At 38.3% G+C, this 23,713-nt stretch overlaps 1 protein-coding gene across 1 annotated transcript in view; it reads left to right on the top strand.

Annotated features, from left to right (window-relative positions):
- The window catches only part of SMARCA1 (SNF2 related chromatin remodeling ATPase 1), a 44,790-nt gene that overhangs the window by 5,033 nt on the left and 16,044 nt on the right, over positions 1–23,713 (top strand). Inside the window, exons 3-19 of the mRNA XM_088129166.1 lie at positions 5,517–5,683; positions 6,836–6,936; positions 7,026–7,126; positions 8,250–8,429; positions 9,411–9,566; positions 10,336–10,467; positions 11,296–11,364; positions 12,154–12,263; positions 13,571–13,797; positions 14,898–15,019; positions 15,512–15,664; positions 16,020–16,152; positions 17,299–17,447; positions 17,680–17,799; positions 18,749–18,859; positions 18,971–19,084; positions 22,792–22,914. Of these exons, the coding sequence (XP_087985292.1) occupies positions 5,517–5,683; positions 6,836–6,936; positions 7,026–7,126; positions 8,250–8,429; positions 9,411–9,566; positions 10,336–10,467; positions 11,296–11,364; positions 12,154–12,263; positions 13,571–13,797; positions 14,898–15,019; positions 15,512–15,664; positions 16,020–16,152; positions 17,299–17,447; positions 17,680–17,799; positions 18,749–18,859; positions 18,971–19,084; positions 22,792–22,914 (2,268 nt within the window). The remainder of the gene's footprint in view (positions 1–5,516; positions 5,684–6,835; positions 6,937–7,025; positions 7,127–8,249; positions 8,430–9,410; positions 9,567–10,335; positions 10,468–11,295; positions 11,365–12,153; positions 12,264–13,570; positions 13,798–14,897; positions 15,020–15,511; positions 15,665–16,019; positions 16,153–17,298; positions 17,448–17,679; positions 17,800–18,748; positions 18,860–18,970; positions 19,085–22,791; positions 22,915–23,713) is intronic.

Here is a 23,713-nt window from a genome sequence, read left to right as displayed (position 1 = left end):
AGAGCACAAAAGTAACCAGACCTCAGAATTCTGCATTCAGGCTTAAGGTCATAGTCTGAAGGCGTATTCATTTGATTGTATTGCTGTGTTGTGTTATTCTTATTTATTATTGCTGTATTATTTTATTATTGGTATCTGTATATTGCCTAGGGTGTTTGGGCTGAAATAGTAGAAAAATCCCATAAATAAATAGTTTGTACATAATGCGCAGCCATAATGTGGTTTGTTTTTGTCCTACCCTGATGATAAATCCACCCTTTATTTATGTAGGAAACTTATGTGGCTGCCCATCTTGTATATACCATAATTCTGGCTCACAGTAACAACAATAAAAATACATGAGAAACAATACCCCCCCCCCCAAGATTCCAAAGAACAAACAGTGCCTGGGGCCCTAAAGTAACACAATAGTCACTGTGCTCCAGCCTCATCTGCTTCCAATGCTTTTTAGACTCAGCTTTTTAAGGCCTTCCAGAAAGCCAGAAGGGTGGAGACCTGCTGGATCCCAGGGGAGTGTGTTCTCCAGGGCAGGGGCCACTACTGAGAAGGCACATAGCCTCATTGGAGGGGTGGTCCCATAGGCAACCAGGCCCGTGCCATGGAGGACTTTAAAAGTTATAGTCAGCACCTTGAATGGAAGCCAGAAAAACACTGGAAGCCAATGCAGCTTGCGCAGCTGGGGTGTAATATGAGGAATGCCGCTGCATTCTGGACCAGTGTAATTTCCAGATGGTATTCAAGGGCAGCCCCACACAGAGCATGTTGCAGTAATCCTACCTGGAAGTGACCAAGGCATACACAACTGTGGGCAAGGCCTCCCGGTCCAGGAATGGGTGCAGTTGGTGCATAAGATGAATCTGTATAGTGCCAAATTGTGCAGCTGCCAATACTTTACTATTATGCGTGAACCAGATACTATGGCTTGGTGCAAAAAACATAAATACCCCCCCCCCCCAGCTTGTGTTGTGTGAATCGGCAATAACACATCTGGATTTATAAACTAAAAACAAATCATGAGTTCAGAGTGCAGGTTGTTGACAAAGAATAAACCATAGCTTTGTCTCAAGAGTCTGCACAACCTAAACAGTCAGAACATGTTAAGGCTTTGTATTATGTACAGCCAAGCCAGTATGTCACACAGAGACCTCAGCTGCTACATTTTGTTTTTATTAGGCCGCACCAGGGCAAAATTCTTAAAATTGTGTCAGAAATGCATGGTGTGGATAAAATAGCTTAACCTGCTAGTCTAGTTACATTATGTTCAACAGCTTCAAGGTACGTTTTTGGGTGTTGTTTCTTGAACCTCAGTGGTTTTATATTTCAAACCTACTTGAGATTAATGGCTGTCCTAACTGTCTGCTGGAATGTTACTTGGTAAAGAAAAGAAGAAAATCAAAAAGATTTTCAAATAAAAATAGAAGACCTTAAAAAGGAGATATTGCAACTGCCATGGAGCCTGTTCATTTAGAATGAATTACAAATTGGAACAATAACATTTTCATTGAATAGATTGGTTGCAGTGAGAAACCTATTTTGATACGAAACCTGCTAAATAGCAATTAAAGCTGAAGGCTATGGATATTATGGAAAATAGCTATTATGGAAAAAATGACTTTAGATTTCCAGGGAAGAAATGGCAAACAACCTGGCTCTGCCAGAAGCAGAGTCGACCACAGTGGAATGAAGAGCCAGTGAGTAGACTGGCTCTTCGTAATTTCTCTCCGGACAAGGAGAGGACTTGAGATCGCCCACTAGTGCTCCAGACAGTTGCTCCTTTGGAGGATATTGCAAGACAGCAGTCTCTAGTGGGATTAGAGCATTGGGAGATGAGGGAACAGCCATCTTGCTCAAACTGCGGTTGGCACCTTTGAAAAGACACTGGGTTCCCAGTCTTCCTTTTCTTATCACTTTGAGAAATTGCTTGTTAATTGCTTTTCAGCTATTAGGGACCTTTGGATTGGCAAATCTGAAAACACCGGGTGAGTCTCCTTCAATCTTTGGCGAAAGAGGTTTTAAATACAAGTATAAGGACTTTAAAAATGGAGGGCTTTTTTGGACTAAACAGCAAAAGGGTAATTAGAACTTAGATTTTGAAAAGTTACAAATGGACTAAGGGTCCAGACAGATTTGTAATAAGATTTTGGAATTAATTATAGGAATCCTCCCTGTGGGAAAATGCTTTTGTTTTGAATTCTTTTTTTTTTTTTTTTAAAGAATGAGACTTTGAAGGTTGGGCACCAGAGGGAACCAGAAGGAACTAAATATTACAATTAAAGGAGAAGAACACTTAAATTTGACTTATTAATACAAAATGCAGCAACATGTTTTAACTCTGGACATATTGGAGGATATTTTTGAACAATGGACCTAGAAATTAATTTTAAGAGCGTCTGCCTCTGTAGTAGTAGTAGTACTAGTAGTAGTAGTAATAGTAGTAAACTTTATTGTCATTGTACCTCGTACAACGAAATTAAATGCCATCCCCAGTGCACCTTATAAATATAAAAGCCATAGAATAAAAAACCCACATCCTTCACATTCTGTTCACCATTGCACAACCCCTGATGTTGCATTAATATTGCACCATACAGTAGAGTTCAGTAGAGTTGCAGCTCTGAGATAGAAGCTATTCTTCAGCCTGTTTGTCCTTGTTTTTATTATCCTGTACCGTCTGCCAGATGGTAATAGTTCAAAGAAAGAATGTCCCGGGTGGGATGGGTCCTTAAGCATGTTTTGAGCCTTCTTAAGGCAGCGGGAGCTGTGAAGTTCTTCCAGAGAGGGGAGAGGGCAACCAACGATCCTCTGGGATTTGGGATAGACTGTGTTTAAAAGATGTTATGGAAGAGGAACAGGTTTTACCTGACAAGATTGAGACTGATCTGAAAGTGGATTTAAAAATGACAGGCTACAAGAATGATATGGAAGAAGAAGCTACACTGGACATACAAAAGAAACCGGCTGATGTCTTAATAATTAAAAGGGATATACAAATAGCAAACCAAGAGAGTGACCTGGATAATTTTCCTATATTGGATTTACAAAAGAGGCTTGTTAAAGCTTTGAAGAATTTTGTGAGAAGGGACAAAGAAAAAATGAAATCAAGTTCTAGGACATTATCTGAGAGGACTAAAGATCAAGATTATTAAAAGTAAAAGGAAGGTTGGTTTATTTGATCACGGTTAAAATAGATATGTTGTCATCTCTGGCAACTGCCCAGAGTTGCTTTGTGTGAGATGAGTAGCTATATAAATGTGATATATAAATAAATAAAATAAATAAACCCTTAATGGACTTTTGCTGATCAGGACTGAACGGTGAGGCCGTAAAGATTTGTTTATAGATAAGAGATGCCATATGGGAAGAAGAAATCATTTGTTGTATTTTAGGAGAAGGTGATAAGTTACTAAAATTGTTTATACTTATTGTGATGAAGGGGGAAGTCATTTTTTATATATTTATTTTCTTTTTATTATTTTCTTTTTTCTTTTCTATTTTTACTTTCTATTCTTTTCTGCACCTTCTATTTTTTCTTTTTCTTTTTAGTTTATATTAATTATTATCTTTGCAATTGTAATTTTTAATAAAATTACTATTAAAAAAAAGAAAAAGAAAAATGACTTTAGCTAGTCATTCATCTTCTTTCCACAAAAACCTCACTAAGAGCCAGATTTTAAGTGGGGCATAAGCACAATAAGCCTGCATTTTTTCCCTAAAACGTAACCAAATCAATTTTTTAAAACAATTTTTGCAAAACCTCTTAAGAACAAGGAGCCAATATATAGACCATTCTTCATCATCAAGAATTAGGTGGGATTTATTTGGAATTTCTGGTTCCCTGAGAAGCCCATATGTAGTTTTTGAGGAGTAAACCCCACTGAATTCAATGTGTTTTATGGATACAAATGACTAAGACTGTGTTATGTCTCCTTCATCTTAGACCTTATTTTATACTTGGAAGTTATTGCAATTAGCTTTGAACATCTTCCTGAAATGCTTGATTCTGGCATAGTTTTTGAATTGTTTTTTAGGAGAAAAGTGTAACAAGTAAAAAGTGAATAACCAGATATTTTTCAACATTCAAGCTTAACAGTCTAAATATGATCTTTAGAAGAATAAACAAATTACGTATATGTAAAATGGTGTTTCTCCCTCTGTTGGCTTCAACAAAAGTTATGAATTATGTTGCCCTCGTGTGGTAAAACTGTATATTGCCTGTTTATTTCATAGTTTTATACTATCTAACCATATGCCTTTTAAGCAGTGTTTCTGAAATATTGGTTCAGATCCAGACTAATGTTTGAAATTAAAATAATAAATTATCATGATTAGCTTAAATTCTGTTGATTAGAATTTGGATCAAGTGTAACTTATATTGCAATCCTATACATATTACTGAAAATGAATGCTGAGTTGTTGAATTTTTCCCAGGTAAGTGTGTGTGTGTGTATGTATGATTATTGCTTTAGGCTGGATAGAGGCTAAATATCTTGCTGTAAACATCAGAGCTGTGTTTTAAAACTGGAAACCTCATATTCATTAGAATCTGGATAATACAGGATAGAGTGTGGTTTATATTGAACAACCTAGATGTCTTTATTCTCTGCTGCTTTAAGTTCCTTCCCAAAGTTCTGGTTCTGATTTATTGTTCTGGAACTTCACCATGCTGCAGGTGGTTTTGTCAGGTAATACACCAGAATTCTTGCATAAAATGTCCTAGTGAGGAATGGAGGAGAGTTCAGTGATCGGCATGTTTGTCCTTAAATCAGAATATCCTTGTGATCTGACCCTGCACAGATCAGGATATTTCCAGAGCTCCAGATCCGCCCTTTTTCCACAGCCCTTGGAAATACTGAATAAATTTCTTGTTTAGATTTTCAGGAATCCATACTATGTCATTTCATTCACTATGATGCTCAAATTGCTTTAAATCATAGAATGTCATTCAGACAAAATTTCATCCATGCCTGTTTTAGCAATCTTTGTCGTGAAAGAAAGTTGCATTAGAGCCTTACTCAACTTGGCACCTTCTGGGGATCCTGGACTACAACTCCCATCTCCCTCATCAAGTATAACTATTACCCATTCTTCCTTTGTAGTGATCGAAGTTAAATGTTGACTAATGTATCCAGGTTGCTTCCAGGTTGGAAAGGGCATTATAAATAAAAATGCTTACAGCCCATTTGTAAGTTGGGTGGAGATTACAAACTGGATATCTTTTTGAGATCATAGTCAATATTTTAGGGTCTTCCTTCCTGAGAAACAACAGTTGGGCTAGAAGGAGCAATTAATACACCTACTGTCTGATTGCATTTTTTCCCCTAATCTCTATATTGAACTGGATAGTTAGGTCTAAGGTTCTTACAGAACTCATTCATAGGTTTGCAGTGGAGAAGTTTGGAAGAGATTGTAAGTTTAATTAGGAAGAGTAACATCCCTACCACCACCAATGTATGTGCTCAGAGATACTTTCTTAAATCATACCTTATCTCATTTTGCTTTTCTTGTATGGACTATAGAAAACAGATCGAGCCAAACGTTTTGAATTCCTGCTAAAGCAGACAGAACTTTTTGCACACTTTATTCAACCTGCAGCCCAGAAATCACCAACCTCTCCCCTCAAAGTGAAACTGGGACGACCACGGATAAAGAAGGATGAAAAGCAGAGCTTGCTTTCAGCAGGAGAGTATGTATTGTTTCTAAATTATTTTTCAAGTTATGTTGAAATTGTATTTGCATCTTAAAACTTACTGCACGTATTTAATATACCTTATGGAAGTGGAAAATATTCAACTCAGGTATTACGTGGTTGTCCATAATGACTAAAAACTCTTATTGAAATGCACAAAACTCTTAAACAAACATAGGGTAATGCAGATTTGGAGTCCCGCTGATGCAGTAGATCAGTTCCGTTGACATGAATGCATAAGGGTGTATAATTAGGGGCAGGATTGCAACCTAATTATTTAGATTAGTTTTTTTTTTCTTACAGTTCCAAAAGCTTTCTCTATACAGCTTAATTTTTTAAAAATACTTTTATTTATTGATGATTGCATATGACTTTTCTGTGGTGAGGACTTTTTGTTGCTAAACATCCATTCCTAACCCATTTTTAAAGAAACGTGCTTTACACTGTATAAAGATAAGTACATGGAATTAAGACTGGACTGAGATTGGATACTTGCAAATTTATAGTCAACTTATTAAGTTAAAGAAAAGGCTCTCATTCTACACTACCTTAGTGAAATTTTGGCTGTTTCCTTTCAACAAATTCCCACACATGGAAAAAGTATAATGGAAAAGGGTGCTCCCTTACATTGTCTTTTATGTATAGAGATTTTATGGTATGAATCCCTCTTGGCATTGGGAGGGCAATCACAGAGTCATACAAACCTATTGATCAGTGCAGTAAGAATTAAGTCTCAACTATACCAACCAATGTGCATGTCAGTTTCATTATAGTAGGACACTCAGACAAGTACAATTACAGCAATAAAAGAATTAAAACACTAGGAAAATGAACTATAAAACAAGAAACATGACCATTTGAGGTCTTGATGAATAAACATAGCTGTACAAGTAAAACAGAATAATTAGAACTCTTAATTGGAACGTAACGTAGATAAAGTATGAATGAGAGGAACTGACTTCAGTCCAAAGAGATGTTTGCATGTGAGTAGAAATTGTGAGCCCCTTCAATTGTATTGCATCCAGCTCAGCGCTTGTATTTCCGGTGAAGACAGTGACAGACAGTTGGAAGGGTAATAACAACTTGGGGTGACCGTGGAGCCCCACCTGACATGACAAAGATGCACCTGTGTTGGGCTTCCTTTCTTAGCTATCGTCACAGGAGGACAGAACAAGAAGAAGACGAGGAACTGCTTTCTGAGAGTCGGAAAACTTCAAACGTGTGCATTCGATTTGAGGAATCTCCTTCTTGTGAGTGTACTAATCGGTCGTTCTCTGTTCGCTAAGATATGTTCGACTAAATCGCGGTGTAACAAAGTGGTGCTTTATGTTTTTTGCAGATGTTAAAGGAGGAACATTGCGGGATTATCAAGTTAGGGGTTTGAACTGGATGATCTCCTTGTATGAAAATGGTGTCAATGGCATCTTGGCCGATGAAATGGTAAAAAACTCACCTTTGTGGATGTAGTTTTAGGATAAGATAAGGGGGAAAAAAAATCAGGAGCCGTAAGATTACTGTTAGCTTCCTTGTCAAGTCTCTGAGCTACTTCAGAAGATTTGAGAAACAGTGATTTAGGCTATAGACCGCCTTCTTCATACTCCAGTGTGGGAGGAGACACGTTAGTTTATGGTGGCAAAAAATCAGGAGGAGTCTAGTACCACCTTTTCTGACTATAAGGTGGTACTGTAAGCTTTTGTGAGCACAGCTCCCTTCATCAGATGCACAGAGTGAATAGACGCTTAAATTTAAATCCTCCATCAATCTAGCCAATCTACGCATGTTATGAGGTGAGCTGTAGTTCATGAAAGCTTGTGCCTTTTAATAAAATGTGTAGTCAGAAAATGTACTACCAGACTTTTGATTTCACACTCCATTGTAATAAATCCGTGGAATTTATCAGCCCGTGAGTTGTTGATGATCTGAGTCCAGGTTTTCATATTATCTTTCTGATTCCCAACAAATCATGAGGCAATCAGTGAAACAGGCAAGATAGAAATGTAAAACTTTCGTGGTTCTAGCAGGAGGATGGTCTTTTCATATGTCTTTTATATGCCTTTATATCATATTTTGTAGGTCCCACTCCCCCTCTCAAAAGAAAGCTAGATAGTGGGAGTTTTTGGTGACTGTGGCAGTATTATTATTTTTTAATGCAGTGTATCCTTTTTTGCATGCAAAAATTTAACCAAGCAGCAGATATCCCAAGGAGTCATGAATATAAAGCAAAGGAAGAAATACATAATGCATAACAATAATACAAACTGCAACTAAAATATTCAGTTGCAGCGTGGCTCAGAGTGAATTGTAATTAAACATTTCATTCTGTATAATATTTCTTATGAATTACAGAGGAATGTTTTCAAGAAGTTATTTTATTGTCTTGAAACAAATGCTAATCAGAATAGTAATTTGTATACTGCAATATATTGAAATGATGGTGGATTTCTATTCCATAGATCATTACCATGATCATAGACTTCCTTTATGCATTATTATCGATGGAGATGATTTCAGAACTGTTAAAATAGATGCATACATTTAAATGCTCTTTTTAAAACTGTTGCAGGGTCTAGGAAAGACACTACAGACAATTGCGTTGCTGGGCTATCTGAAGCATTATCGAAACATTCCAGGCCCACACATGGTTCTAGTCCCCAAATCCACTTTGCATAACTGGATGAATGAATTTAAACGTTGGGTTCCATCATTACGGGCTGTTTGCCTCATTGGAGACAAGGATGCCAGAGTAAGTGTGTCTCAGTCAGTCAACCGGCGATTTGCTTTATAGGTCAGAATGTAATGTCCCCAGAACTCACCCACCCACTCACTCACTCACTCACTCATTTATTTTATCAAATTTGTCACTGCCCCTCTAGTTGAAACAACTCTGGACGGTTTACAGCAGAGATAAAATTCATTAAAATGCAAGATAAAAACAGTCCTAAAAATAAATAAGTTCCAAGAAAGATGGAGAGTTGGCCAGTAATTCCAGGGAGCGTCGTCAGGGGGCTAATCACCCCCAGGGACGTGTAGAGCCCATATCGCCCCATGCACACTGACACAGTTTCTTGCAACTTCTGCACTTTTCAGAGTATAAAATGACTAATTGGTTATCGTAAAATGGCTGTAGATTAAACCTTTTTAAAAGACTTTTATGAATAGCTTTAAAGCAGAGATGCACAAAGTGAAGTCCCAATGTTGTGTCTCTCTGAAATCTTTGGTGCAATCCATGAGCGTTGCAAAAATTAATACCAGCATGTAATTTGTAATGCATTAGAGGGATGAATCTATGACTTGACAGTAACAGTAGCTATATTCAGCTCTGTTTAAATATAAATTAAATAAAATGTTTTTGTACTGGATTCATCCACTGTTTGGAGTACAGCTTAGGCATGCTTAGGAGTACGGCTTAGGCAAGGTCAAGTCTGCTGTTTGCTAGGAAGATATTGCTTATCCAGTTTTAAGGGAAACAATGCTTTGTTTTAAGATCTCTGCTAGTATCCTCTGAAGAATGGATATTCCTTTTCTCTCATATCGGCAGGAATGCCCTTTTCATGTTATGTAATATCTCTTTCCTAGTGTAAATGATCTAAATGTGTTAATTATTCTGAAGGTTCATATTTTTGTTTCTTTTTTTCTCTGAAATTGCAATAGTAGATGGCTGTTGTGGCAACTTCCTTAACGTGCTTCTATTGGAGAGTTTGTTTTGTGTGTGTTTTTCATACAGGCTGCTTTCATCCGTGATGTTATGATGCCCGGAGAGTGGGATGTGTGTGTGACCTCCTATGAAATGGTCATTAAAGAAAAATCTGTTTTCAAAAAATTTAACTGGAGGTATCTGGTGATTGATGAAGCCCATCGAATAAAAAATGAAAAATCTAAGGTAAGTTTTAGTTTTATTTTGGTAGGCACGGAAGAAAAATACCTGGAAAGAAGGTCACTCTTTTAGAGGAAAAGAAAACCTTTTGGTATATAAAACTTTCAGCTTACTTGGATTGGTGAAGTAATCCAAGAAAACTGACTCTGAAGTGGTAACTAATGAGGAATAGAAGCAGATGAACACCTTTACAATTTCAGGACCCTGGAGAGTTCATAGTAGAAGCCTCACGTGTTGGGTTATGTCTTTGTAAAGAATTGTTGCCGCAGCACCAGTCGGTACTCAGCTGAGACCTTCAGACGTTTTGAAGAGCTAGGTGGCCCGTTTGATCTATCTCTGCTTTTTGTTGACTGTGAACTTAAGGATCCCATGACCCTTCCTGAGACTACAGCTGTGTGCCTTTCTCTTGCAAAAGCTCTGGAAGGGTCATCCTTGGAAATGGAAAGCTACATATTCAGCTTGGGCAGGCTGAAAAAGTCTTCTTCTGAATTAGAATGATCTGGAGTTCATTGTAGTTGGAGTCTTTTTAAAGTCTTTCTGGCCTTTCGATCTTGAGGATGTGACATTGTATTGTAAAATTCTTTCTGAAACCCAGGAGAATGAATCTGTTTCAGAGTAAGATTTCACCCAATGTTTTCAATTTGTCTGTAAGAACATATTAGGAAATTATAATAGGCCAGAGCTTGGTTTTCCAAATCTCAGAATTAGTATTTGTAAAAATGTATCTTTGAAATATATTGGCAATAAAAGCTCTTCATTTTTTTTTTTTTTTTAGCTATCAGAGATTGTTCGTGAATTCAAGACAACTAATCGGTTGCTCTTAACAGGAACCCCCTTACAGAATAATCTTCATGAGCTGTGGGCATTGCTCAATTTCCTTTTACCAGATGTCTTCAATTCTGCAGAGGTAAGTTTGTGTTTGACATTGAAGTTACATGTTTTACAGCAAACTAGTTTTTAACTCCAAATCACTCCAATTGGTTTTACATTTTATTACAATGGCTTATAACATAGGAGGAATGAGAAATCCGTAAGGAAGGTGGTGGGAGAGGTAAATAATCAAGTTCATGGAAGCAGCTCATTAGTAGTATTCCATAATGAGGTTACATAAGGACCAGGAGGAATAATTGTTGTAGGTAGCAATGCCTAGGCCAGGAATCACCCCGTGATTACTCTTGGCTAAGCTGCAGTGTGTCCTTGCTATGCTTTTTTCTTCAGATGTAACCATGTCTAATTACGTATACTATGGGATTGTTTGATATTGACCTTATTTTCCAACAGATGCAAATTTAATAAGAGGAAAAAATGGGTGGATTGTATTTGCTCTTGAGAAATAGAACCATATTTGGTCTCATTTTCAGGTGGAACAACATATGCTATAAAATCAAAGGTTGCCACTGTGAAAGTGATGTTCCTGTGTTGAGTTTTCCCTTCCTTCTCCATACCATATAGCAAAATATACTTGTGCCCTAACCTTACATTTTTTTATTCCTCCCTTCTTCCAGTTGCAGCTTGCAATGTACATTTGTGGCACAAAGCATGATTTCAGGGCAAAGAGTATGTTCCACATGTTATGGAAGGGCAGAACTCAACATGGATGTATTGATTTCCAAGCCATGTGGATGTTTCTTTCAATGTGGCGTTGTGTCCTGTAATTTCTACTTGAGCTAACCTAAGCAGTGAGAATTTATGAAATGACAAACATAATAGTAAAATTGCATTTTTACATCTGCAGGACTTTGACTCGTGGTTTGATACTAAAAATTGTCTTGGTGATCAAAAACTTGTAGAAAGACTTCATGCCGTAAGTATGATGATATGGCTTGATAGAAGTTTATTGACCCAGCTTCCGTTGCATCACAGACTATGCAGCGCATGGTTGAGGCAGTACATGACTTTCAGTGCAACCATGAGGGTGTTCACAGGCTTTAAAACTCCTTTTCCAGGGCCCTTCTTGCTTCCTTTTTGGTGAAGATCTTTTTAAGAAGGACTTGAATTGATAAACTTATATACATTTTTAATTTATTGCTCTTTTGATTGATGCACGATGTGCCCCTCTGCTGCTGTTTTGTATACGTTTTGAAGGATTTTTTAATTGGTGAACATTTATTACAAAAGTGCATATGCCATCTGACTTGCTTATAGTTTTTCAGAAATGCACGTGTTTTAAAACAAACAGCATCCTAATCCGCGTATGTAAGAAACGTAAACTATGAATTATCTAGAGTAATGTAGCATTGTCAGGATCTGTAGAATTTGTTGGCTTGGGTCTTACCAGCGTGGCTTTTGGAGGAATATATTTGAAGCATCCAATTTCCTCTATTAAAAATAAGAGGAGAAACACAAGTCCTATAATATCAATAAAGTTGGGGATTATGGGCACTGTAGTCTGATATTTAAGGAAGATGGCAGGCTTGGGAAGGCAGCCTTTCTAAAGAGAAAAAAGTCTGCTGATGGACTCAGTTCCTCCTCCGCTTTATTTTTTTGTTCTGGAAGTAGCCGCAGCAAGTGATTACAGGGAGAAATGGCTAAAGAATCCAGGATATCACCATAACGTTCCTCGTGTTTGTGTTGTCAATCTGTTGGTTTTCAGGTTTTGAAGCCATTTTTGTTACGGCGCATAAAAGCTGAAGTGGAAAAAAGCTTGCCTCCTAAAAAAGAAGTAAAAATATATCTGGGACTCAGCAAAATGCAGAGGGAATGGTAATTTTTAAAAATCTTATACCTGGAGAGTGATATACTGGTTATGTCATGAAAATAGGCTAGTCCTTATTAAAACAACTGGCAACTGAATATACTCATGTTCTTGGGCTCTTTTAAGCCTTCTTTAGTATTTCTTTTATATAGGCATGTGCATAATTGGACTGGATCTATTTTAAGTAAGCTATTATAGCTTAAGCTATCGTTCCTTTCTCCCCTTCCCACTCTAGTCTGCAGTACAAGACAATAATACAGTATTAATCTACATTACAGGATTTCTTTCCTACACCAAACGTTTGAAATATGCTAAATAAATGCTGAAATTCAAGTTACCGTTATCACTAGATTAGTGATCCCCAACATGATGGGTTGGCTCTTTTTCCCCTGGAATGCTGAAAGCTATAATGCCAATAGGTTGGGGATGGAGGAGAATAGATAGATTTTTTTAAAAAAGTTTTATTTGTTGTTTCTCAGAGAAACAGAAGGCAAGAATTTGGTTCGAGAAGCAAAGTTTTAATCTTATACACCTGATGGTTACTGTCTGATTTCTGTCCTGCCTTTAATATGTATATTTCTTCAAGGTAGAGGACAAATCTGTATGATGTAACACAAGTTCAGAACCAAGAAATTGCCATTTCCTTCTATTCATGAGCAGCAGACCGGGAGGCTCAGGTCAGGTGGAGAGCAGCCAGCTTTGATGTTCTCTCCACTGCTGCAAAACTGCCTTGGAGGACTTTCTCCTGCTTTTATGGGGGGGAAATCTGTGTGGCCACGTTGGGGCTGATAGCACTGTGGAACTGTGAAAGCCTTGCCCACCCCCTTCAATTCCCACGTTCTCGGTAGCCAGCGGTACCTAGAGCAGCTTCGTTGCTTTGTGGGACCTCATGTCTGTGCTGACAGCAGGAAGGGAGGGCGAATCTTCCATGAACTCTCTTGCTTGTAAAGTCAGCTCAGCCTCAGTCAGTCCTGAGGCTATTTGGAGCGGTAACTTGCTTTCTTTATCCCCACCGGTTGCTGAGTTATACTGTTTGTGTGACACACTAATTTGCCCCTCACCAATATGTCTTTCTTTTCTACTGTCCAAAGCTCTTGCCCTGCAGCGAAGATCACATTTCATGAGCTTGCAGAAATAGTGTAGAGTTCTCAGGTTTCAGAGTGTGTAAAGAAAAAGGAAAGACGCTTAATGCTGTTCAGCAGGTCACATTTAAAGAGTCAAACCGGGATGTAGATGACCAAGACCCTTTCATCGCTTATACATTCAGACCTGAGTGATGTTCTTTTATTATTAAATTATCTAATTAACCTTGTAGGTATACCAAGATCCTGATGAAAGATATTGATATCTTAAATTCAGCGGGCAAAATGGACAAGATGCGGTTGTTGAACATCCTGATGCAGCTGAGGAAGTGTTGTAATCACCCGTACCTGTTTGATGGGGCTGAACCTGGCCCTCCTTACACCACTGACACTCATCTCGTGACCAATAGTGGCAAAATGGTTGCTCTGGACAAATTACTATCGAAACTCAAAGAACAGGGTAAGTAAGACAGGCCTGCTGTACGCAGCTATAAATCTAAAGGTTTGCTGCTTGCCTTCTGCCTTGGCACAGCGGAATGCCAGGTTCCAGCAGCAGATGGTCCATGGAAAGGTGGGCTTTGGATCTCTGCATCAGCTGCACAGTCACATATTTTATCCTCCCGTTGCTCCCTTACAATAGCCAAATCGATGCGTAGAGCATAGATTTCAGTGGATAATGAACAGCAGGAGAGGAAATGAACAGTGGCCAGAACACTCAGGGTTTGGTGGTGAGAAAGCTATTAAGAACTGTAATACGTACAGCAAAGGCAGAGTTGGGCATGGAGAAAGCAAGCTTCTGGGTGAGCAAAGGTAGAGATGGAAAGAATTTGATTTGTTTCATCTTTTTTAACAAACTGATCTGTGAATTTTGAACTAGCTCTTCAGAATTGCATAGAAATTGTACATATTGGCATAAACTGCAAATGAATGTAAACAAAACTTTTTTTTTTCCTAAAAAGAAAAAAAAATAAGCAGGTTGATTTGGACAAATTTATGATTGAGTATATACAAACCTGAAACAGGTTGGACATACGTTTAAGTGTGCCTTCTTGGTCGTAGCATCTGCCCTCTTGAATGATGTGTCCGCCCCCACCCTCCCAAGATTTGTATGGTCCCCGTCTTGACCCTATTTGAATAAGCCCTTAAAACCTGGCGCAAGTGATCGGTGGACCCCTTGTGGGATTTTGTTGGTTGGCGTTTTTTCTGGAGTTTTGTTCTGTGTGATATTTGTATTATTTTATTTTTAGTTATGTTATATCTTGCCAAGCTGGGATGGAGTTGGGTGGCCTGTAAATGGAAAGGAAGGAAGGAAGGAAGGAAGGAAGGAAGGAAGGAAGGAAGGAAGGAAGGAAGGAAGGAAGGAAGGAAGGAAGGAAGGAAGGAAGGAAGGAATTCCAGATTCATTGCGCAGTTGAGAAGATCCACCAAAATCAGCCATTACACATTGGTCCCATTGGTATCAGTGGACATTCATCCATCCCTGGACATATCTATTTAATGTATACACTACATAAATGATAGTGTAGTAAACAGTGCTTCTACAATTCATTTGTCCCTCAGGTTCCAGAGTTCTTGTTTTTAGCCAAATGACTCGCTTATTGGATATTTTGGAAGACTACTGCATGTGGCGAGGTTATGAATATTGTCGCCTGGATGGGCAGACGCCACACGAGGAGAGAGAGGTGGGAATAATTTGTCTAGTCCCTTGAATGTTTGTTCTGTTCTATCCTGACCGCAGGTTGTGTAACAACTAACATTTCTTCACTAGTATTTCCCCGAGTGCCAACTTGCTGTGCAGGGTCTTACCTTGTGTCGGGTCTTATAAACAAAGATTAATCCATCATTATTGCATGCTGTCTTGAAGTTCTTTCATGTCATTCAACTTTGTGATTTGAGTTTCAGCTATCACTTTAAGGGAAAATAAGTGAAAGGTGCATTTACAAAGAATGCCAGTGAGAATCCCCTCTGTTCTTGAAGATACCTGTAATTCATAGAGTGGGGATCAGGTTGCTTGGAGATGTTGAAGGAAAGAATGATTCACTGTGCTTTTATCATAGCCACATTTAGCCCTGTAACTATTTTAGAAACAAGACAAAAAAGTTCTTAATCACCTGCAGAAAATAGTATTTAATGCAGTCTCTGGTTTTTTTTTTTTATTATTATTCTTTGTTCAGGAAGCAATAGACACCTTTAATGCTCCAAACAGTAGGAAGTTTATTTTTATGTTGAGTACCAGAGCTGGAGGCCTGGGGATTAATTTAGCCACAGCTGATGTTGTGATCCTCTACGATTCGGACTGGAACCCCCAAGTCGATCTACAGGCGATGGTAAGCAGGTTCATTTCTGGTGCAGTTGCACTCCTTCAGGTAAGCTAATGGAAAAGAACAGGCTATGTAAACACCACCTTTGAAGGTTTGATTAAAATAGACTAAACAATGTTAACATTTGTTTTTACTTTGGCATTTGCCATTTTTTCCCCCTTACATCAGAATTTTCATCATGGCTCTGCCTAGATCAGTGTTTTTCAACCTTGGCAGATTGAAGATGGGTGGACTCCAAGTCCCAGAATTCCCCATGCTGGCTGGGGAATTCTGAGAGTTGAAGTCCACCCATCTTCAAGCTGCCAAGGTTGAGAAACACTGGCCTAGATACTCCGTTAATTTTTACTGTTCCTCTGATTAGGATCGCGCTCATCGGATCGGCCAGAAAAAGCCTGTACGGGTTTTCCGACTTATCACGGACAACACTGTTGAAGAGAGAATAGTAGAAAGAGCTGAGATAAAACTGAGGCTGGATTCAATTGTTATACAACAAGGTACTGTTTAATATTTGTATAGTATCTCTGGGTAAAACAGAAGAATCAAGGGAAGGCTGAATCTGACCCGTAGTTCTGTAGTGGAGCTAGAAAAACCTGACTTCTGTTTTTTTCCCGCTGTCCTTCTCTGAGCAGTTTCACTCCTTGCATCTTAAAGGTGGACAATAAATGGAGGATGCAAGTTATTTAAGTTAAACCAGAGCTTTTTTTGTGGTAGAGATACTTGTTTAGCTAAGAGTTGAGAAACTCTTTATTCATCTCCTAGCCCAAAGCCAAATCTTTCCTAAAGGCTTTCCTTTTTTGGTTTTGAGGTGTGTTTGTGTTCGGGAAAAAGATGGCAAAGTGCTATTTGCCATTTAACTGAGCATTTGGAAGATTAATTGTGTAAAGTAAATTGCAGTGGGGGAAGCTCTTACCTGGTTAAAGCATTACTGAAGGAGTTGGGCCTTCGTAATACTTTATGCAGACCAGCAAATCCAGATTATTATGAATTCGTTTTTTAAAAACTAGATGACATAAAGCTCACATATTATGTGCTTCACTCACGTGCCTTGTAGGAATATTTTGGTATGCTCCTGGCACTTAAGGAAGATGTTAAAACGTTATGGTAAAATAATTGGGATGGAAATTAGAATGCTGATTAAAAAAGACCCAGTATGTATAAATGTTTTTCATGTCTGAACAAAAACACTGCATAGTTCTTTGGCGCACCAGTCAAAGGAATTTCTACCTTATTTATTTAAAGTTGTACCTAAACAAAATGAATACAGTTCTAATATGTGAGTGGTTCAGTATCTGACTTTGTTTTCTATTTTTGATGTGACTCCAGGACCAAATAAGTGCTTTGTTTGATCATGCTTAGCAAGCTTGTTGTGCTGCTGATCATTTAAAATTTAATGGTCCTGTAAAACTTGGATAATATCATACGGTGCTCACCTTCAGTTGTACATGGCAAAATCAATATTTTGCATAAATCATTGGTTCAAATTTGGGGTTATGATTAAGCATTTAAATCTGCTGTTACACTTTCCCTTTTTAATTATAATTGTATTAAATGGCCTGTTTAGATAAGGATATCTCTTTATAACTCTAGTATAGAACACACTGGATTGGGAATTAAAATTCTCTCTCTGTTTTATGTATCAGGAAGGCTTATCGATCAGCAGTCTAACAAACTAGCAAAAGATGAAATGTTGCAAATGATCCGTCATGGAGCAACACATGTGTTTGCTTCCAAAGACAGTGAACTGACTGATGAAGACATTACTACTATTTTAGAAAGAGGTGAAAAAAAGGTGAGATAATGTGGAACATGATATAAATCATGTACATTGTGCTTTGTTCATTTTTTCTGCCATCTGTACTAAATATCAACTCTGAACTAACCAGAAAAAAATCAGTTTGCTTAGCTAACTTCTCATACAGACTGATTAAAGTCAGCTGCAGTATTTGTATATGTGAAAAATAAATTCCTAAAAATATGTATTCTTTTTTTTTTTTTTTTTTGGTACACGTGACTTTCTTTAGACAGCTGAAATGAACGAACGTTTGCAAAAAATGGGTGAAAGCTCTCTTCGGAACTTCACAATGGACACTGAAATGAGTTTGTACAATTTTGAAGGGGAAGATTATAGAGGGAAACAGAAGGTATATTTTTAGCATAAATGTTGCATTGCAGCTGCATGGATTGCATTACAGTGAATGAAGTTTGACTTGAATGGCACCATAAACATCTACATCTTAAAATAAGCACTAAATATTGCTGTGGTGAAATTCTAGGTTCCTCCCATTGTTGGCTTTTTTTTTTTACATATTGTTCAGTCTTTGCTAGGTTAGGGTGTACGTCTGTTATCCTCTGGATATTGTCTGAGATCAGCCAGCATTGCCAATGGACAGAAGCAGAGGAAGATTTAGTCCAGTAAGATCTACAGCACTGTTTCTCAACCATGGTAACTTTAAGATGTGTGGACTTCAACTCTCAGAATCCCCCAGCCAGCATTAACTCAAACCATTATTATTTTTTAATTGCGGAATGTCTGTCCCCCGTTTATTTTGCCTTTATGCCTGTAATAAGCATAGTCCAATCAGTGTAGAATATAGGATGCATGAAAGTGGTCCCAAAAGTAATTATACTTAGGTGATGGTGATGGAAGCTGGTGAAAATGTATCCTAGTCAAGTTCATAATAGAATTCTCAAAAGAGTCCCATGAACGCCATTAATTTTTGTTTCTCTGAAGGTAACCGTCATCCGGATTCCAGACTTGTGAAATCATGTGTGTGTTCCTTTATTTCTTATTTTTTTTCAAATTCAATACTGGTATAGTTTAACATATGGCAAGGAAGTTCATTACTCATGTTTACTATTCACATTTCAATATTTAAAAAAGGCATCCTTCTGTTCAGAAGAAGAACATGAAAAAATACATAAAGAATACCCATCCCATAACACTTTTAATAGTTTAATTGAGGGTTGTATCATTGTATTCCGCCTGCATTCTAGGTTTTTCTTTTTTAAAGTAAGCGCCTGTGTAAGCGAGAATCTGACAATCCATTCCCTGCCCCCCTGCCATTTTAATGAGTTTATTTCTTTTTCTAGCTGAGCATGATGGAATGGATTGAGCCTCCAAAACGAGAACGCAAAGCCAACTATGCTGTGGATGCCTATTTTAGAGAAGCTCTCCGTGTCAGTGAGCCTAAAATCCCCAAGGTGGAATAGTATATGTTCTATGTTACATGAAAAGCTAATACATTCATATGCACGAATATAAAAAGAAAAATCAGAGCATAGCATTAATGCTATATGTGTTTTATTTCAAAGGCTCCACGGCCGCCAAAGCAGCCCAATATTCAAGATTTCCAGTTCTTTCCACCCCGGTTATTTGAACTTCTTGAAAAAGAAATCCTCTATTATCGGAAGACTATTGGCTATAAAGTAAGAAACTATAACCTTTTTTCCCCCCTTAGGAAAGATTTATTTTCATATATTCACATTTTTAAAGTAATAGAATTCATGAGGATCTTCAGTTTATAGAAGCAATAGGTTTTTTTGGTATATTTGTGGAGGAATGGAATGGGGTTAACAACAATAGAAATGATTTTGAGGAAGAAAAAAAATAAGACATTTATGTTTTGGCTCTTTTTGTATGAGCAAATGGTAGCACAAATGGAAATCTCCCCTCATTTTATCCTCACAGTAACAACTCTATGATGTAGGTTGGAACCATCATCTGTTCTTCAGCCCAGGGTCACCTAGTGAATTTCATGGCCAAATGAGAACTTGAACCAACAGCTCAATGCTATAAACTACTACACCGCTTGGCCCGCTGGCTGGCCCGCCATCCATCCATCCATCCATCCATCCATCCATCCATCCATCCATCCATCCATCCATCCATCCATCTCAATTGCAGTTCCTTCCTTGACCACCTTTGGGGCTATATTAATGAGAACTGGGAGGAAGGCACTGGCGTGATAGAAAACTACATGAAATTTGACTTTAATTCATCAAGCAAAAGCAGTAGCAAAGACTATGGTGGTGTGGACAGGCCTTCCAAGAGTGTCATCATGAGTGCACAGCCTTTTCTGAAATGTTTAGAGAGCCACAGAGAAGGTTTTGGAGAAACTGTGCAGCAGCAGTTAACTCCCTGATGTATAAGGAGGGAAGGAAAAATACATTCACGCTTTCAAGATTCTGTTACTATAGACTATATTAAATAAAGTATAGCTCCAGTCAAACTTGTGGCATTGGTTTCCTGGCCTAGCCTACCTCAAAGGGTTGACAGCTGTTTAGTTACTTCTGAAGCCAATTTTTGATAGGTTTCTAAATTTGGCTTTTGTAACTATTGTGTGGAAGTGGTATTAACCAGTAGCTGACTTCTGAATAGCTGGCTAACTTGAATAGTTTATTTTGTTTCTTACCTATCAATAATATGTACATGCTGAAATTGATGATGTGTCAATTAGCTTTGAAGATAAAATACAGCCTTCCTAAATCCAGCATTCTTCAGAAGTGCTGGATGATAGGTCTGTCATTCCAAGATAATCTCTCATGGAGACCTCAGGTTAGGGAAAGCTGCTGCAGTTCCTTCTCCCAAAATAATAGCTATGAAGTTAGCTCTCATTTTTCTTAAAAATAATTACCAGGAAATCTGTTTAACTTCAGTACAAGCCTAGTGAAGTTAAGTATTATTCATGTAAATTGGTGTATATGGTTTTTGTCTTCACAAAATAGTAGTAGAAAATAGAGGCTAGGTAAGACAGCTATTACTCTTCCTGCTAGCAGGTGGTAGCCTCTGGCCAATCTTCTCCAGCTTCAGAAGCTAAGCAGGCTCAAGCCTGGTTAGTATTTGGGTGGGAGGCCTCCAGGGAATACTAGGGCTGTAGGCTAGATTGTGAAGTTGAAAACTCATCCCAGCAGAAGGTAACAGCAAAGCACTTCTGCATTGGTCAGGAAGTCACTAGGACCTGAGAAAAGGAAATGTTACCTTTTTTTATTACTCTTTATATGCATTTCATGTTTGACTGCGGTATGCTGCTGGACTGCTTTTACTAGTCCTGACCAAATCAGTATCTGTAAACCAGGGCAAATCCTGGACATGATGGGGATAGATTCATTAGATCAGGCTATACTGGGAATGGTAGTGTAATGCACATATGAAGACATTATATTGAAGGAGACAGCATTAGATAAAATCAGATCTGTTCCAGTTTTGTAAAAAGCACACTCATTGATGAATTGGTTTCCTGTTTGCATCAGGGCAGAATTCAAACTGCGGATTATCGGTTGCATCCAAGCCACCTTGTTTTTATAGATCATCTGAAGAGCTGCCCCTGTGTGCATTGCATTCAGCATTTAAGGGATTCTATCTTGTTTTGCTTCCTTTTGTAATGCTTTTAGTACATCTCCTAAAAGGTGCAGCTGGCCATTTCTCTCTTGAGTTTTAAAACAGCTTGCAAAAAGAACCCTGTGAGGCTGTGTTTTGATCTGCATTGCAGGTTGACTCCATTATTTATTGCCTTTCTTTTAGTATTGTTTTAATGATTTCACTGTGGCAGTTTTCCTGTTTTAATTTGGAACCTGCTTTGGGCTTCTTTTTAGGAATAGAAGGGGGAATAGAAATAATTCTAAACTAAAACAATATAAGGAGCAGGGTGGTAGAGCACAGAAAAGAGCAGAGAGCTATTCTTTTTTGCCACAACTTACTTGTCATACCTGATCTTCCTAGCAACTTTCTTTCAAATGACCCTGGAGGATTGGGTGCAGGGAAGGAAGCCATGGAAATAAACATTGCTTCTGTTCTCATCTGTGAACCCAGTTTGCCAATTTCAATAAGATTGAACCCTGACCCTTGTCTCTAAGCGACTGCAGCAGCTCCAATTTTAGACACATTGCATGTCTAAATACATGCATCCTGATATGTATTGCTCTAGTTCAGTGTTTCTCTACCTCAGCGACTTTAAGATGTATGGATTTTCAACTCCCAGAATTCCCCAGCCAGCATGGCTGGCTGGGGAATTCTGGGAGTTGAAATCCATCCATCTTAAAGTTCCCAAGGTTGAGAAACACTTCCGTAGTTGTTTAAATCTACAGAACTCAACTGCATATGATTATGGGATGTTTCAAGTGTGTATTTTGACACATTTAATTAAAAAAATTAAAAATTGACTATAGAATAGAAATATAAAGTAGCCCCCATACAACAATTTGATATCCGTATGTGTGTTGTTTCTCTACAGTTTGCACTCGTGGGGCTTCTCCATTTCCTGGAGCTTTGGGTTGAGAAAACTAGTGTTTATTCTATTTTTTTTCTTCCTTCCTTGGTGCGTAAGATGAAATGCTTTTGATGGTCTTGGGGAGTCAGCTCTTCTGATAGTGCTGCTTCCCCCAATTTCCATTGCAATAGCTGTTGTGGCTGAGGTCAGGTCTGGCTGGGAGTGACTCCCTTAGTTTTAGAACCTTTTCCACTGATGGTTTACAGAGGTCTGAATGCTTGATAGTGGCATATGTTTGATTTAAGGAAGATGATAGATATAGCACACTCCCAATGCTTCTAATATTAATTACCCTCCCCCCCCAATTTACAAGCACATCACTTTTAAAATTTACTTTTTGTAGCACTGGCCCATTCCAAACAGGATAGAGGTTATTATAAAAATAGCTTCTCCAGCACCTAATTGCTGGTCTGCGTGTATTTCTGCTGTGTGTTCTCCAACACATGCACACATGTGCTCTTTCTCATATATTCATGATGCCCAGAAGCATATTGGAGGCTTTAAAAAGAACTCTGGACATGTATTCACTACTTATGTGTTGCCGTTACTGTTACACTTCTGTGGAACAAGTGCCTGCGAGCCATAGAGGAGGAAAGGGAGATGGATGAGTTATGATGTGTTACGTTCATCTTGCCTGAAGAACTTTCTGAGGCCTGTAAACACAAGTAAAAGAAATGTTTCTCTACTGTTGTCCCAATGCCAGAGAAATATTTCCTCCCCTAACAAATACTCAGTAGATGAAAAATGCATCAATCTTGCCTCTTGGCATTTCAGAAAAAGGCCATAAAGGGAGCTAGATAGGCCTCTATACAGAACCCTTAATAGTATCGCTCTCTTACTATTCATTCATTCCATTGCTGATTTTAGGTCCCCAGGAATCCGGACCTCCCAAATGCCGCTCAGGTGCAGAAGGAGGAACAGCGGAAGATTGATGAGTCGGCTCCTCTTTCTTCCGAAGAGGCGGAAGAGAAAGAAAAGCTGCTCACCCAGGTATATAGTTTCTGTGTTTCATGCTGTTTATTTTTAATAATAATAATAAAAAAAGCTGTGATTATCAATCCGTCTGCTTGCTGTGCAAGACATTACTGTAATTATCCCCTGGAAAACTGCAAATGCTGTTTAATCATATGGATTATTTTGTAATTGCATTGACTTGAAGCTAGAGTTGGCTGGGCTACATGCAGTCCCCCTCCCCCAACTTGTGCCATCAGCATAAATGGGGAAAGGGGAGTAAAGGAGATACCTAATGCATGTATTTTGCATTAAAAGCACTCACACATCTCCCCCTAAATAAGATGATATTGTTGACCATGTCTCTTCTAATGTGGCAGCCATTTCCCCTATAGTTGTTGGAGACAGGAAAAAATAAACAACGAAGTAAGCTCCAGTTGGAAAAAGGTGTCCGTCTTTAGTGGTTATACTCTGAATTTCTTGTTGCAAATATTGAAAGAGAAGGGGTTATAGTCCTCTGTTTTCAAAATGTAATTGCCAAGCTCTCCCAGCTTCTCAGTCTTCTTTTAAAGATAGGTAGGTGGGAGTTCAGCAAAGAGAGCAGTTGAAACTGACCCAGTTCAAATTGAATCCAAAGGTTGGCTTTTTCCAAAATGAATGACTCTCCTCTCTTGCATGTGATCACTATTGACAGCTTTTGGATTTGCACACTTGTGCATGATGTAATGGATGGTTCCAGGCAATTCATGTTCAACATTTCATCAGTAACTCTCTAGCGCAGCTCTCCAAGTTTAGATTTGTTTAATGCTTTTAATGAGTTTTGTTGAATCAATGTAAT

This window comes from Python bivittatus, unplaced genomic scaffold, assembly GCF_059951505.1.
Source record: "Python bivittatus isolate LINGU-HERP-01145 unplaced genomic scaffold, Pbiv_v1 ctg000790_np1212, whole genome shotgun sequence".
In the NCBI taxonomy this organism is placed as follows: Eukaryota; Metazoa; Chordata; class Lepidosauria; order Squamata; family Pythonidae; genus Python; species Python bivittatus.
Note: the sequence above shows the minus strand (reverse complement) of the source record. Positions and strands in the feature narration are given on the sequence as shown.